At 46.3% G+C, this 17,366-nt stretch overlaps 1 protein-coding gene across 31 annotated transcripts in view; it reads right to left on the bottom strand.

The window, feature by feature from the left end:
- LOC100722197 (sodium/glucose cotransporter 4) overlaps window positions 1-17,366 on the bottom strand; it is a 239,976-nt gene that overhangs the window by 154,351 nt on the left and 68,259 nt on the right. For 14 of the 31 annotated variants that reach the window (XR_010043174.1, XR_010043175.1, XR_010043176.1 and 11 more), the window contains exons 3-11: window positions 17,236-17,323; window positions 15,850-15,996; window positions 14,195-14,292; window positions 7,133-7,339; window positions 5,210-5,281; window positions 1,930-2,034; window positions 1,502-1,666; window positions 978-1,083; window positions 55-135 (exon numbers count right to left, since the gene is read on the bottom strand). Coding sequence is in view for 24 of the 31 variants with exons in the window: in XM_063236443.1 (XP_063092513.1) it covers window positions 55-135; window positions 978-1,083; window positions 1,502-1,666; window positions 1,930-2,034; window positions 5,210-5,281; window positions 7,133-7,249 (646 nt within the window). In the remaining 7 variants the exon portion in view is untranslated. The other 17 variants (XM_063236451.1, XM_063236455.1, XM_063236452.1 and 14 more) reach the window with 14 other exon arrangements.

The following is a 17,366-nucleotide window of genomic DNA, read 5'->3' as shown; positions in this document are numbered from 1 at the left end:
AATCAGAGGAAGAATTTAAAGCTGATGGTGAGTGACTTTAGGTCTCTTCCTTACCTAGAAACATGAGGACCAGGGCTCCCCCTACCATGATCACTGTCTGCAGAGCATCTGTGTAGATCACGGCCGTGAGGCCCCCTGGTGATCCAAAGAGAGGGCACATCAATCAGCACCAACATCGGTCCTGCTCTGGGTGCCCACCTGTGTCTGGTTACACTGAGCAGGCCAGGGAAGACACAGTGGCTTCTTAGCAGTGGCTCTGGTCACCTGCATTTCTCTATATCTAGCACTTCCAAGCACCCCACTCAGAAGGACAGAGCCTGGCCACACTTCAGTGTGTTCATGTGGCTCTTCCTGTCTCTGGCAGTATCTTGCCACAGCCATCATGCCATGGCTTTTGGTTTCTGTCATCAGTGACCCAAATCCTGTCCTTTGCTTATGCTGTTAGCTCAACCAGGGATGCTTGATTCTTTCTCCTCCCAACTGGTGTCTATCCAAATGCCCCCAGCTTTCAAGGCTAACATAGTCCTAAGTAAGTCTGTTTGTCCCATGCTGGTGACCCAAGGTGCCCGTCCTGTGTGACACCTTTTGGAGGAAACAGTGTGGGCCTGTCTGCATTTGCTGGGGCAGCTCACCATAACTCTGGCCCAGACAACAGCTTCCTAATCTCTCCGTGGGGCAGGTGGTCTTTTCTAGTGCCTCTTCACATCTCTCCTGGTCTCAGTCTGGTATGGATTCCCCATTTCTGCCCCTTTCCTCTCCCTTTTCCTGTACCACTGTGTCCCACAGTTTGTTCCCTGGTTTTTTGATTTCCTGTATCATTGCCTTGGCCCCAGTTGACTGTCTTTCTCTTCTCTATCTCTCTCTCAGGACAGATCTTCTCTGTCCCACTCAGGTTGTCCATCTTTCAATCTTTCTCTCTGTCTACCAGTCAGAAGCTTCCCTCTCTAGCTTTTTCTGATGTTCAGGTTCGGCCCTACCTGTGATGGTGTAGATAGCTGTCACCACGAGCAGGATCCCTGTGGAGAGGTAGAGGTTCCAGCCCAAAGCCATCTGGATGAAGAGGGCTCCAGAGAAGATGTCAGTCTGCAAGCAGACCGGACCCATTAAGCTCTTTTAACTAACACTGAGTGAATAGTTGCTGATGAAGAACCAACTAATATAAAGATAAATGAGCATGAACTCTAGATTGTGATCTTTGTTTTTTTAAGAAGAGCTGTCATGCACTTAAAACATTTATCGTTCTTCTCTGATTGTCCCAGTGCCAAAGGGAGCACACAATGAAAGTGAGTGGATGTAGCCTCCTCTTCTTTTATCCTTCCTTCTCTCTCCAGCCATCCATCTACCCCTCTTCCTCCCTTCCACCTTTCCTTTATCATCCTTTCCTCCCTCCCTTCCATCTTCCCATTCACCCATCCATCCAAACTGTGAATGTGAGCTGCCTGTCAGCCTCAAGCCCGTGGCAATACACAGAGACAAGCAGACCCCTTGGAGTGATACCCACCGATATCTTGGTGAAGATGTAGAGGATGAGAGACAGGACAGACATATACACCTGGATCCTTTCACCCCCAAATCGCTTCTTGAGGTACTGTGGCGTAGTGACCACACCAGCTGCAATGTACACAGGGACAAAGATCCAACCAAGGGCCACAAGCAGGAAGGTTGCCTGAGAAAATAAGAAGAAGGTAATGAGATTTCAGACAATGTCAGAGAGAAGCCTCCTACAGCTATTGAGTACTGTGCGAGATCCTTCAGTAGGAAAGGGAGGGACCCAGGACCCACCCACTCTTGTTTTCCTCATCTGTGTGATGAGTTACCATTCACCAGGAAGCCTCCCAAATTCCTCTAAGGATTATCTCAACACTAAGGTTGGGGAGGGGGTGAGCTCTGACCCCCATTGTCCTGGAGCAGCCATGAGAGTTTCCTTACATTCCACTCAAAGCCACCCACAGCGAGGCCCCCAGCAGCCCCTGTGCCAGCCAGGCCGATGAACAAGCCACTGCCCACATTGCTGGACATCAGAGATGCTCCAATCTGCAAGGCACAAGTAGGATCAAAGGTCAGAGGTCAAGGTTAATCTCAATTGATCTGGGGTCAGGACCACTAGCATGGGAGACGGCATGGAGTTGACATTTATTTGACACTGCACCGAGCACTTTATATGCCCTAATGCATTTAACCTCCACAAATGGCCAGAAGGAGGAGCCTTCCAAATTTATACAGGAAAGAACTGATGTTAGGACAAATGAAGCCACAGACTCCAGTCCACCGAGTGAAGAAGTGGCAAAGTGAGCACAGGGCCAGCAGGGGGAATCAACCTCAGACCCTCCAGGCAGAAGACCCTCCAGGCAGAAGAAGAAGAAGGAGGTGGGCAGGCAGCTTTCATAGGGCAGATTCCATGGCAAGACTGGGCAGAGGAGGGACCCAGAGGCTGAGCACATGTCAGGCCGGCCTCTGAGTTGCCTATTCTTCTTCAGAGGGGAGGCCAAGTCATGTAAGGTTAAAGAAGGGAAGATAATGGTAATTATGGTGACAAGGATCACAGCAGACAGCACTTACACAGTATTGCCCAGCACTGGACATATAAGCTCAGTTAATCCTCATAACAACCCGATAAAGGCAGGTACTGTCATTGCTGTGTTAGGTGGTGAGAAGCCACAGATCATTGGAGGTGACCCTTGGAGAGAATCCTCTTTTCTTCTTACTCCCTAGCCATGGGATGAGGGGAAAGGTGGAAAGAAATATTCCTTTTTTCACAAGTTAATCATCTTAGGTATTTGTAGCCATAGCAGAAAACTATCACAGTTTTCCACATATTACTTCTGAGCAAACCGAGGCCTTGATAAGAAACTTTTCCAAGTGACCAAGTGAAGATTAAAGTCTTGGCTGTCTGGCTCCCATAACCACTGTGCAAAGCCCCTGGTAAGAAGTTACTCCATGTTGGTGCTTATTATTAGATGGAATCCAGCACTGAGAGGGAGGAGGGGGCAGAGGTGGGGCTCTGAGGCTGGGGAGGCCTTGGGGCAGGCCTGGGTGCTCAGCTTTGTACCGTGTGTCTCCTCGGTAGAATCATTTCCTCTCACACAGCCTCACCTTCAGCATCTAAGAACCTGGGTGCATTCTTTCCCAGTGTGCATTCTTCCAGGGTGTAGGGAGGGGCTGGCTGTAAGAAGTCTGAAGGCTGAGGCATTCAGACGGGAAGTGGCAGGGCATGCAAAGGTGTGGAAGCGAGGGACCTTACCTTGCTGAGTCCCTTGTGCTGCTCACACACACACGTGCACACACACATATGTGCACACGCACGCACACACATTCACACATATACACTCACATGCACTCCCTTGCTTGCATCTGCACACTCACATACACATGTTCACACATGCACATGTACTCACACAGGAAAACCCACATGTATACACATACACTCATGTATACTTGCTCTCACATATGCACTTATACACCTAACTTGCATTCACACACATTCCATATAGGTACATATGCTTACACATGTGCACACTCACATACATACATTCGCATGCACATACCTACATATACTTACACATATTCTCTTACACACACATGCAGACATTTGCATGCATTTATACTCTCACTCTCTGGTGGCCCGACGGTGATGGTAGGGATGGACTGGAGCCTTGGGCCAGAAGAGAGAGTGCATGGTCCCTGCTGCGGGAGAGAAGGTTCTCCTAGGAAAGAGGCATGCCCATCTCACCCTCCCCGGGACGCCCCGCTCCTAATCCAGGAGATGTGGAAGGTAAGAAGAAGAGGAGCACGCAGGCCTCTCTGAGCAGGGATGGCTGCTATTCTTCTGCTGACAGCCTTGCTGGGCCACTCTGCAGGGGCACAGCGTCAGCACAGGCAAGAAAGACCCCTGGGCACGCTGCTGCAGTAGTGCTGAACTGAGCATGGAGTTAATTATTTCAGGCATCTGGGGTTGGAACTGCACCCAACCTGGCTCAGGTTAGATTAAGCTTCAGGTGTCGGAGGCACAGTTCACAACTGGTCCCCCAAGGGTGGCAGCAGCACACTGCACTTACTGTGTGGGGCTCATGGGTCCCTGGGAGCCCTGCTGAGACAGCTCCTGCTGGAAGCCTGGCTTTCTTCAGGCCCACATGGGCCAACACTCTGCCCTCTGCAGGCTGGAGCTTGGGCAGCAGGGCCTAGGCTTTCTTCTGAGCCGGACAGAACAGCCTGTCCTGATGAGCTTCGTACTTGGTGTCTACGTGGGTTCCAGGACTGCCCTTTGGGAGTCCCTGGCTAAGCAGAGCTGTTTCCATGGGTTTAGTTCTCTAGAGTATGTGCTGGAGGGAGTGTGTGAGAGCGGGGTCGTGACTATGAGTGTGTGAGCATGAGAGTAAGAAGCACGAGGTTGACTGTGACTGTAAGAGGACATGCGAGAATGAGTGTGAGAAAATGTGTAAGACTGCATGGGAGTGTGTGTGAGGGTGCGATTGTGCGAGTGTGTGAGTGGGAAAGTGTGTAAGTGTGCAAGTGTGTGTGTATGTGGGCCTATAGGAATGTGTATGGGTGCCTGAGTGTGTATGAGTGAATGTGAGGCTGGCAGGCCTGGGTGTGCACACAGCCTGAGTGTGCACACAGCTTCATTTCCCACCAGAACTGATGAGTCCACTACTAGTTTTCCAAACAGGGCTCATCTCCTTCCATCCTATTGAGTTTCAAGGACCAGTAGAAATGTGGGGTGGTCTGATGGGCTAGAACAGGGGGAACACTTGAGGGATTAGTTTCATGTGGAGTCAGGGACTGTGCTCCTCAATCTCCTCACTTGACTATTTATTCAATGGCTCCTTCCCAAGGAGCTTACCCCGCAAAAATGCAGCCTACTGCCCAGTGCAGGGGCAACCTTGAAGCTCTCAAGAGACCCTGAGGGTTTTGTCTAGCCCAGCTTTAATCATGTTGCTCATGAGTCCGTCTGTCCACTCAGCTCTGAGCTACTCTAGGGTAGGGACACTCTAGCTTTATTTCTGTGGGTCTAGAAAAAGCCTAGGACCCACACTCAGAAGGTTCTAGTGGGGCTTGTCAAACTGTGTTATTAAGGCCACTTGGAGTGTGGGGTAGATTAGGGTGACAGAGGAGTCTAAAATTGGGAACCCCAATGGGAGGCTGGTACCTTGGCTCAGGCAAGAGAAGATGACAGGGGGATGTGGGTTGGGGGATGTGTGAGGGCACTCACCGGCCACCAACTCATGGACCTGCCTGCCAGGAAATAACCACCAATGGTCCCTCGGTTTGCACGGATTGATGCCTGGAAAGGAAATGGTAAACATAAACACTTCTCAAGGTTTTCTCCAGTCTCTGCCCTCACCCCAGATTTTCTGTCCCTGGGTGCAGGCACTATGGGAACACAGAGACTAACAACCCAGGCAGGACGGAGCAGCCTGACTACTTCACCATTTTTAAATTATAGGTCCTCGGGAGTGGGAGAGTTACTTCATCTTTGCGATTCTCAGCAGTCCCTGAGGGCTGAGGTGAAGAGCAAAGGAGGTAAGGATGGCCAGAGTCTTTGTGAATGGCGAGTGCTGTGCAAGGGTACCAGCTGGCTGCTAGCATGTCCTTATCCTTTCCTCCGCTGTACTGGCTCTCAGAGGCTCGTGTGCTATCTGGGCTTCAGGTGCATAGTGGCTCCCTCTCCTGAGCTGGCCTTTCTCCTCCTCCTGGCTGGGTTCCTACACTGCAGACAGTGGCTGTTCTGACCAGTTTGATTTGGAGGATGGCTCTATGGGCTCTAGGCAGGATTGGTGGAGCTGCTTAGGATCTTTACTTAGCCTGGTTTCTTATCAGGCACACTACTGAGCTCTCTCCAGGACCCTGGAAATAGCAGTAGGTGGTCAATACTTGGCTTCTTAGGTTTGTGCTCTCAAAAATGAAAGATTTGAGGAACACAAGAGATTTCTCAGTACATGGATCAGGGCTGGCCCTGATCAGCGAAAGGGGAACTCTCAGAAGTTATACTGGTAGGGAGGGCAATAGGTCCCTGCCTGGCTCTGAGATAGGAGAAATCCTTGAGTTCCAGGGAAGTAAAGGAGAAAGTAATTAGGGAGTGCTAACTCTTGTAGGGCCTGATGTTTGTTAAGCTTGTGCTTGAACTTTCCTGGCTTACCTCTGATGCCCTTGGAGGCCAGGGAAATTCATTTCGCAGAGGAGAAATTCCCTGGGGCAGGGAGTAACTGGTCCAATTCACAGCACAGTTGGTCTTTTTTGACCCAGGCTGCCTCTGGGGAGCTACTGAGCACCTGTCTGCCCAATTCTGCCTTCAGGAATGTTGGAAGGCAGGCACTATGACTTCCTCTTAGGGAGGGAGGATGGGGTGGTGGCTCAGGGAGGGTTCCTGACCTGCCCAAGGCTCAGGAATCACGGTCCAGTCTGCCCTGCAGCAGTCTGAAGGTGCTGGCAGGTCAGGAGAGCACAGGTGATGATAACAGCCCTTATTGTCTGCCACCTCCATGCCAGGCTCCAGGTGCGTGTTCACACATTTCCTGCCCTTCCTGAGGCTTCAGCCTATTCTTCATGTCCGTAAGAGAAAACTGAGACTCAGAGAGGAGACTTTGACAGTTGGACTTGGGACCTGAGCTCAGCTTCCTGGGCCCTGCCCACAGCTCCCTGGTTCCTGTGATCAGTGGAGAGCTGTGGGACCTTGGAATGTGTCTGGCACCCTTCCTTCCCTAAGAATGCAGACTCTTAGCTCCTTGATCGTGACCCAAAGAAGACTGGTCAAGGTTGTTTTTTTTTTTCTCAAGTTGCAGATCTTGAGCTGAGGAAAAAGGCAGGAATGGGTTCAGGGTGGCCAATGATGGCTGAGGCCAAAGGCAGCAGCAGACGCACACACACAGGGAGGCAGGGCTGGAGTCTCTGGGCCTGATCTGCCTCTGGTTTGCTTTGTGACCTCAGACAAGCCACAGCCTTCTTTGGCCCTCAGCCTGCTCATCTATGGAAAGAAGCAGGGGCGTAGTGGGGAGATTTCTGAAGGGTTTTTTCCCCTCTCTCAGATCCTTTAGTTACATGGTCTGCTCTTGCTTTCCCATCTTTGCCTTTGGCTAGAGATGAGAGGTGCTTCTGCTTTCCCGGCTCTGCAGCCCTGGCCTCAGGCCCCACTCACCCAGATCCCCACAGCGATGACGAAGACAAAGTAGATGACCACAGCCACGATGTCATAGGTGTGCAGGCTACTTTCAGAGCTCAGGGCTGCGTGCAGAACCGCCTCTGTCTTCATCATGTTCACTGAAGCTTCAGGACTCCTTGCTCATCTATTGGTGTCGGTTCCTAGCAGGCTGGACTTTGAGGTTCTCCTGGCTTCATTCCTTTCCTTTAATGATTAAACAGCCCCAAGCACCTTGAGCCTTTGAGGGAGCTCAGAGCTCAGAGCTCTGCTAACTCACGGTAATGTCCTGCCCATTTTCTCCTCACCACCACCCAACCAGTGACAGGATTCTCTCACACACACAAGCGTACTCACACACATGTTCATATACACACCATGCACGCACACACTTAACAGTTCTCCTTCCCCCCTCGAAAGTACTGGGGCAAGAGGAAAAAAGAAAGAGGAAGGCAGAAGAATGCTGGAATCCAAGAGTTGTGAAGGATTTCAGATATCATAGTGTTCAAACTCCTGCTGTATGCAAGTGAAACTGAGATACAAGGAAGTACAGGTAAAGCTGGGCTGGAGTTCAGGTTTCTTAATCATCTGTTCAATGCAATTTTTCTTTGCTCAGTGAGAAGGAGACAAAGGAAGAGAGGGGAAGAGGGCACCAGTGCCTTTGCTGAGCAGCCACCACCATGTACACTCCCACCATCCCGACCCTCCAGGTGCCACGTTCCCTTCTTACAGTGGAGAAAAGTAAGGCCCAGAAAGACACAGATGTTTATTCCAAGGAAGAGGCAGGCCTGCATATCACAAGGCAAGGCCACAGTTCACCTCTTCTGATGCCTGGTCCACACTTCCTCTCCTATTCTGTGACAGATGAAGTGGGTGGATTTAGGAGGCCTTCAGGGAAAGGGCAGAGTTCCATGGGCCAAGGGAAGATCTTCTTCTGTGAGAGAAGAAGCTCTCTGTAGGCAGCTTGACTTCTACTCCCAACTGCATCCCACAACAAAATGCAGATGGCCTTGGACAACCTGCTGAATATCTTTAAGCCCAGGCTCCTCATCAACATCTCCTTGATTCACAGCACCAGTGAGGTTATGGGGGCCTCTGAGATCTTTGAAAACCCTGAGTTACTGCACGCTCTTGAGGTTAACACAGAGAAATTAACACTAACACCATCTAGCCGAGGAGCGCAGCCACCTGGCACAAGGCAAGCTTCTTCACATGGTCCTTCTGACACTGCTGCCTTTGGAAGGATTCAGTTGTCTGATGGTCACTCTGCAAGCACCTCTACCCACGTAGGCCAAGGCCTGTGCTAGAGGAATGAAGGGGTCCCACTGACCCTGTACCTCCATCAACAGCATACTGTGAGAAGTCCACTGCAGGAGCAGATAATTTTCTCTTCTCTTATTAGATTACGGGAAGTGAATGGTGTGGTCCTGTACCTCCTCTTCCCTCTTCTCTTAGCCCTGAACATAAGCTCAGGACATGCCATGCCCCAGGAAGTAGGGCACTCATCTGAAAGGAAGTTCAGGATAGTCCCCAGCTGGAACAGGACTCAGAAAGATGTTCCACTCATTAGCATTGGATGCAGATGCCAAAGGACAGTGAAGTAGTCTGCAAAGATAGCATCCCTCACACATATTTAAAGGAGAATAAGAGTTCATCAGATAAATGATAGGGGCAGAGGCAGCAGGGCCAGTGTTAGTCACATCAGAAGATGTGGGTGATCAAGAGCCTGAGATGGTCAGTTTTACAGTCCCTGAGGGTGAAATGTATGGCAGCTCCTTTGATGTCACTCATGGAGAAGAGAAAGACTGCTCTGAGCTCAGGCCACTAAAAATGCCACAACTAGGGGTCCCAGGATTATTCTTTCAGAGTGGGGTGGAGGACTACACCCAGGAGAGTCCTGCACTTCTTCCTCAGGAAGGACTCTGGGTGCTAAGGGTTCTACTGTCTACGTGTCCTGTTTCCCAACCGCTCTCTCTCTCACATACCTGACGCTGAGACCCAAGCCCTGCACCTTTGGCTTAATCCTAAACCAGCTGATTTGGGCACATGGCAGACACTCTTGCAGTGCATCTAAAATTCCTGTGTCAGCTCACCAGAGGACTTAGCAACTCAGTGCTGCGTGTCAGAGGGAGCACAAAGGCTTTGAAACAGCCATGGTGGATATTTTAAAGCCCAGACCTCTGACCCTTCAGTGAGCCCATAGGACCCTACACATGACTTGTTTACTTTTACTTGTCCAGAGCCTTGTTATGTGAACCCCAATTTACAATTTAGAAAATAAATTAACCAGAAGAGACAGACAGGCAAGATCACAGCTGATGGGCTGATGGTGTAGGGTGTCATTAAAACTAAGGAGAGTAGAAAAATAAGCCAAAGATGGCCTAATTGGGACAAACAGACCTTTAACATAGGACAGATCAACTCAGCCTAGGGCATTCTTGAATAGAAGCAAAGATTTCATACACAGAGTCACAAAGGAAACATGGCTATAATCAGTATACATTTTCTGTTTGGAAAGCACAGATTATGTAATTCAGGCATGAAGGGTCTCATTCAAGATAGCTGAGCACGTTAGGCAGTTGCTGATATTCAAAACCTAGGCATCACTTGGCCAGATCTCAATCACCTCAGAGAACTAACAGGGTTGTCATTTTTGCTTAACTGACCGTTTTCCAGGCACTGAGACAGGAATACATGTGTAATAATTCACAACTATGTGGGCAAGACACACAGTCACATAGGACAATTACATCCAGCACGAAGTCAATCAACACACACGCTTCTTTTCCTTTTTAGCTGAAGAGTTCAGAGGAAGGGGCAGCAAAGTCCTGGTGAGGTTACTGGGAATGCTTCATAAAGAGAGGAGTGGTTTTTTAAATATTTAGAAAAATATCGGGCAGACAGACAGAAGCTTTCTTTCCCCCTCAAAATATAGTTTTCTTTCCCCCAATAAATGTTCTCTGCTCTTAAAAAAAGAAAATTACAGAAGTATACTAAACTTATAAAGTCCCCTTCAAGTCACCATATATAATACGTCAACTAAGAAAAACAAAGGTGAAAGATTCACATTTTCTGATTGCAAAATTTAACACCAAGCTGCAGTGATCAATACTCTGTAGCCTTAAAAATCAAAGGAATAGAATACAGAACCCAGAAATGAACCCTTACATATATGGGAAGTGGTTTTTGACAAGTGTTGAGATGGTTCAGGGGGGAAAGGACAATCTTTCCAGAAAATGTTGCGAGGAAAACTGTAGATACACTCAGAAAAGAAAGAAGTTACACCTGTCTTCCCAACTGTATACAAAAAATAGTTCAAAATGGATAGAAGACCTAAGCGGAAGAGTAAAACTCAGAAGAAAACACAGATGAAAATCTTCATGGTACTAGATTTAGCAATGAAGACACCAAAAACACAGCCACAAAGGAAAGAAAAAGATAAATTGGACTTCATCAAAATTAAAGCCCTCTGTGCATCAGAGAACACTGTCAATGGGAAGGAAAGCTAATCTAGAGAATATATTTCCAAATCATGTATCTAATAGGGGATTACAATCTAGAGTATATAAAGATTTCTGATAAACAACTCAAGCAAAAAAAAAAGTTATTGTAAAATGAGAAAAGGACTTGAATAGACGAGTTTCCCAAGCAGTTGCATGAATAGCCAGCGAGCACATGACTTCACTAATTAGGGGAGTAAGAATTGAAACCACAAATGGAATACCATGTGACACCCAATGGATTGATTATTTTTTAACTAAAATATTCCTGTAGCTAGGGAGTGTGGAGATTGCAACACTTATGCAACACTGGTAGGAATATAAAATGGTGAAGTCCTTATAGAAAACAATATGGAAGTTCCTCAAAAAAATTAAAAACAGGGTTACTTTGACTAACTGATCCACTGGTGGGTATATGGGTATATACTCCCACAAAAGTGAAAGCACAGTCTTAAAGAGATATTTGTACTCTCATATTTACAGTAGCACTATTTATAATAGCCAAAAATTGGAAGAAATTTAAGTGTTTATTAATGAATGAATAAACAAAATGTATACTTACAAAGGAATATTATTCAGCTTTAAAAAGGGAAATGATTCTAATATATGCTATGACATGAGTGGATCTGAAGAGTTTCTGCTAACTATGGTCACAAAATGACAAATACTGTATGACTCTACTTACATGAGTTACCTGGAGTAATCAGAGTCATACAGACAGAAAGAAAATAGTGGTTGCCAAGGGCGAGGGAAGAAGAATTAATACGTTTAATAGTTTCAGTTCGGGAAGATAAAGAGAGTTACGGAGGCAGATGATTGTGATTGTTGCACAATATAATTAATATTTTAATTCCATGGAACTGTATTGGTAAAAACAGTAAATGTTATGTTATATAAATTTTACTACAATAAAATATGTAGGAAAATTATGCAAAATTACAGCTAAATGAGAGGAGGATCTGTAAAGCAAATACTAAGAACTGGATGCAAAATATTCCCTTGAAAACGTATTTGTCGTTTTCTCAATAAGAAGTGGAAGGATGTGGAGCTACCTGCTCCAGGAAATTTGGCGGGAACTGTGGAGAGTTTCCCACCATGGACCAGAGTCCGACTCCGTCTTGAGACCCAGAAAGAGCCTATGGCTGACCGAGTGGGAGAGAAGAGGGAGAAACATTGACAATGACCTCTTCACCAAAGCAGCGGCTCTGAGGCTGCCAGCTCTTGCTGGGCACAGCCCCTGCAGAAAGACGTCTTGGCTTTGAGTGCAGATTGAAGTGTTGGGTCATCTAAGGCACTTGACTTTATCATTTCTAAATCATAGCTGAATGGAAGCTGTGTTTTCAGACTCAGTGTGAGAGTACAATTTCTATGTCATAAGGTTATTTAGAGAACTCCCTGAATTTGAGGGATAAAGGAAGTACAGTCCATTGAACAAACTGTTTAAGAAAATTGCTTTAAGGGTCCCTCCTTGAGCCTGGTTCATTCCATGAACAGGTCTCTGTACATGCACAACCAGATCTCTCTTTCTGGCATCTGCAGCCTAGATCTCCCTTAGGCTTTTTTCTTCACCCTCATTGAAAATTCTTAAAAGTGGAGCTCCTACAAGCCTGCTGTCCTCAAGGTCACTACCCAAAATGTCAGCTCACATCTCCCCGCTTCCCACCCTCGCCGTGCAATTTGTTCTGCTCTCTCCCCTTTGCCCATTCTCTGGCACCCAGAGAACAAATGCCTCTCTATCTCAAGCTCTCCAGCTGTCTCTGTCAGCTGGTCCACAGGACCAGTGTCCTGTAGGCACCTTCTTCCTTTGCAGGCTTCTCCCATGGAGGCTCACTTCTCCCAGGCAACCTAGAGCTTGGGTCAGGACACTTCCTGTGCTTTATTCCCACTAAGCTCCGTAAAGCGATGCTCCCAGAGGCTCCATGCACACCTTCCCCATCGAGTCTTTGTGTGTGTTGCTTCCTCTACCATCCTCCATGCTCAGAGGCTCTCCCCAGTTCCCAACCCAAAACATTCTCAACTTCAGACTGCTCCCCACTTATCTGTGAATAAGATTTGGGGTTTCTGTTTTAGATATAAGCCCTGCACACTGCTTTCTGCTTATCTGTTGGTACTCACATCCCCAGTGATTGGGACAAGGTCAGGGAATGGAGGTGAGATCCCTGGGCAGCATGGGGTATGGATGTGGATGAAGTGCCTGGTGCAACCATTGAGGCAGACATGGCACAGAGTGAGGGAGGAGGTGGCGGGGATCGGTTCTGGCTGGTTTTACTGTGACACAAGCATGCTGACATAAGTGTCTTCCTCTTTGGGGTGCTCCTTGCTCCTTTGGTAGTCTTTCCCTTACTCAATGCATAGCGCTATACCTGCCCATTCCCTGCATGGAGCCGTGAGCAAGAAGTAGCCTTGTTTGGCCCCACCACAAGGGACTAATGTTGCCACCAGGATAGGTCATCTGGGCACCTTTTGCCCAGGGATGGAAGCATCAATGCTGTGTACAAGGCAACCATCTGATGGTGACTGTTCAAAGTGGTCCTCAGCCCTGGTATCCTCCATCACACTACAGAATCGACTTTCATATGGAAGAGAAGTCACTTTTCTGCTGCTGCCTAGGCGTTCCTCTGACTGCTGGCTCCAAGCAAAATTCTGGGCAGGCTCTGTGTACCTACTGCTGGCCTCATCCTGACTATTTACAAGTCTTTTCTGAAAAATCACACTCAGCAGAGCTGGCAACTTCCTTCTCCAGAACAATGAAGGCCAAGGAGACTGATGTTTACAACTATGTAGGCGGAAGCATAGATATGATCTCAGCTGACACATGAACAATGCAACTTGGCCTCATTATTCCCATTTTTAGGTGAGGATGATTTATTGGCTAGTCTCTGTGGCTTGCTTGGGTTTTTAATTTGGATTTTTGTCTGACTGTGAAAGTTACTCTACCCCACTTCCTGGTGGTGGGAGAGGAATCAGCTCTGTGTTGATCCTTGTGGAATCTCTAATCAGAGGCAAAGGGGCTGGACTGGGGACAGGAGCACCCTGAGCATGGGCTCCCCTTCCAGATTTAGAGATTTTTGTCTCTCTCCTTACTGATACCCTAGTCCTCATCCTTCCTTTCCTGCCTGGACCATGCTCTGCTCCAGCCTGCAGATCTCAGGATCTAGAGATTCTGCTGATGTTGTACATGCTTGTGTTTGATTCAGTTCAAACTCAAATGCAGTACCCTGTGATTCTCCTCAGCCACTTGCAGAGCATAGTTAATGACAGAGAAAGAAGCAAGGCCAAATCCTGCAGGGGAAAACACACCATCTATGATGGCCAAGATGGGCACCCACTGTCTTCCTCTTGGTGACCTTCCCCAGTCACCAGGAGGCCAAGCATTTGGAGTGCTCCTGTGTCCAGATGACACCTGGGAGATGAGTTAGATGTTTAATTCCCAGAGAAAAGCAGTATTATATAGAAGAAAAATCAGCAACATGATGTCAGAGAACCAGGGATTGTGAAAAGAGGACAAAAAAATGGAACAGAGTTATATAATCTAGTCACTAAAAACTCATTTGCCTCTTACCTGCCCAGCACAGCCTCAAGCCTCCTGGAGTCCGGTTTCTCAGCCTCTGGGTCCTGGGCTGCAGAGATGTGGCGTCACTGTGGCCTGGCCTCTAGCAGCTGCTGAGACAGTTCGGGCAAGGTTGTGGGTGAGCACTGGCCCTGCCCTGGGGAGGTGGCAGGGCACGCCCTGAAATCTCACTCCAGTTCACTTGGTTTCAGAGGGACGGCAGTGAAGAAGAGCCTTCTCTGGGCTCAGAGTTCCCCAAGCTCCCAGGGATAAGTAGGAAGGGAGACACAGCTCAAAGCGAAAAGGGCTTCAGCTTTGCTTCACACAGCTGGGCAAACAGGTTTCTCAGGGATGTGTGCCCAGACTTTCTGCTACAAGGTGAACCAGCATGGCAAGTGTGCTTAATGATGCCACACTGTATACTTGAAGTTTCTAAGAAATTAGATTCTAAATATTCTTACCACACACACAGATGGTAACTAGAAATAATAGATGTGTAGATCAATTTGATTGAGGCCATCATTTTTAAATGCATGGGGCTTGTATCAAGTTATTACAACTTAAATATAAATTATTTTTATTTGTTTATTATACTTTAGTAAAGCTGGGGGAGGTAAAATGAAGCCTGTTACACACAAAAAGAGAAGGAGGTGCTAGATGTTTGTAGAAACATGGGAGTTTAGGAAGTTTGGAGCTTAGAAAAGGGGGAAAGACTGAACTTTGCCCACTGGCACCTATGTGACCTTGGGTAAGTCTCTATGTCATTGTGAGCTCTGTTTCTTCATCTGTGAAGTGGGATGTCTGAAGTTGTTTCTAGTAACTTCAGAGCTCTAAGGCACCATAGATTAAATTATCCAGAAGACTCCTTCTAGTATCCAGGTCCCAAGACTCATACAGGAAGTGGGGAACCAGCTGGAAGAGGAGCAAAGGTTCAATTTCATGAACTCACCCCTGAATTCACAACAACCTCCACATTCACCTGGTGTGTAAAGTGGAAAATGGTTTCCTCTAAAGGTCGGAGAGCCTGGCTTCTCTGTAGTGGGTACAGCATGATCTACATGATAGGGCCATCTTGAGACATCAGTTGCATCTACCCCTTCATAGCAGCTCCTACTGCATTTTCTCCTTGCTGTCATGTGTGGGAGACATGCTACATATGTCCACATGATCCTGAGCCATGCTCACAATGCAGTAGCAAAGCCATGTGATCAGGACAAATTCCAATGTCCAGAAAGGCCTCAAATAGGTTTGGCAGGTGATTAGATCTGAGTGTATATGGTAGTATTTCTTCACCAGTACTTCAGAAAATAGTTTTCTTCAGAAAATGGTTTCCTCTAAAGGTTCTGAAGAGCCTTCTAAAGAGCACTTGGTCCTTGCTAGGAAAGAAATAAATAACATGTAAGTTCCTTACACAAGGAGTTTGCCAAGGGGATTCAGAGGAACCCAAGATTTTGACTGGAGAATGACCTTGAAATGTGGAGCTCATGGATGCTGATTCAATCTGATTCAATTCTTAAAGAGTTCTGGAAGGAATGTTACAGCACACTTCCCTGTGTGTAGTTAATTGTGAAATCCTGAGCCAATATCTAAGGACACTGGATCTGCTCAAAACTATAGAGGAGAGAGACTTTGAAGGCTTTGTAGGGGAGCCTGAGCCTTCAACTGACCTGTGGTTGAAGACATTGTCATTATTTCAGAGTTGGTAGGCTTGCAGGTAGACACTGGTGATTGTGAGGAACTAATGGAGGAATAGTCAGAATTATCTGCAGAGGAACTTCAGAAACAGCAACAGAGAATGAATGCCAAGGAGCTTTCTGAAGAGGAAGGGGAATATCAACAGTCAGTGCCACAATGCTCTTTAGAAATAAAGAAAATCCTGAAAACATGGACAGAGCTATAAACATTTTATAGAGAAGATCCACCCAGACAGAGAAAAAGCCAATCATTGCACTAACTTGTTTAGTGACAATTCCATGTCATACTATAGAACAGTGTTAAAGGAAAGACAGAAACAAACAATCTTAAACCAGTTTTTAGTTTTGAAAATGTTGAGATCTAGTGAAGCAGAAGAAGGTCCTAGTAGGCTACAGACTCTCCCAAGAAGAGAAAGAACAGCAGAGAGCCAGATTTCAGGTGTTCTTATGGAAGGTAACTCTCCTTCCGAACAGTAACCACCTTCCATTTCATCCTCCCTTCCTACAGCCAAAAATGTCAACTTGAACAGTGAGTACATTATGCAATTGTTGTTTCTGGTAGGCTAGGCATATTTTATAACTTTTTTGTGAATATACTAGGACAATTATTGGTGTTTCTGATAAACTATGTACATCATACTACTATTTTTATTGTGAAAAAGTGAGTTAAGGTGTACTTTGGGTGGTACAAAATGCATTATGGGTATTTCCATCATTTCTTATGCAAAAATTAACCTTGACGTACAACCAACTTGAGTTACAATCAGCTTTAATGAATAAATTAAGTTTTTAAGTCACGGGCCCACTATATAAGGTCCTAAATTGATTTCATTAATAAAGTAGTTTAGATGTGAAAGATTTTTTCATGTAAGTCTGAACCTGGACAAAGCAAGACTTGTGCAGTAGCTTGTAAGTTTTTTATTTAAAGAGAAAAAAGAAATCAAAATAGAAAAAAGGATAGAAATAATATAGAATTTCAAAAAATTAATGCTAAGAAATCACTTGTTGATAAATTACATACTGTCATCTTAGAAAGAACTGTTCATTAGGGCCAAGGATTTAGCTCAGTGGTATAAGTGCCTGTCTGGCAAATGCAAGGTTGTGAGTTCAATCCATGGTTCAAAAAGAAAAAAAGAAGAAAAATAGTTGTTCAAGTCACAAAATTAAAGCATAGAAATTGAACATTCAAACAACGAGAGTACAAACCATTCTGTTCAATGATCCAACAAAAACTTAGTAATATGTTTATTTTACACACTAACAACGTAAATCTACACCCAGACATATAATAATTAAAATTTCAGGCATACAACATAAGAACAGAATACTAAAAGCTGTTAGAGTAAAGACACAACTCACCTATCAAGGAAAATCCATTAGATTCATGGCAGACTTTTCAGCCCAAACTCTCAAGTTAAGATGAACTTGGAGTGAAGTATTCCAAACCCTGAAAGAAAACAACTTTCAACCCAGATTGATATACCCAGAAA

The sequence above is a fragment of the Cavia porcellus genome, unplaced genomic scaffold, assembly GCF_034190915.1.
Source record: "Cavia porcellus strain 051 isolate PalLab524CR breed Dunkin Hartley unplaced genomic scaffold, mCavPor4.1 scaffold_25, whole genome shotgun sequence".
Taxonomy (NCBI): Eukaryota; Metazoa; Chordata; class Mammalia; order Rodentia; family Caviidae; genus Cavia; species Cavia porcellus.
This window is presented reverse-complemented; position numbering and strand designations above follow the sequence as displayed.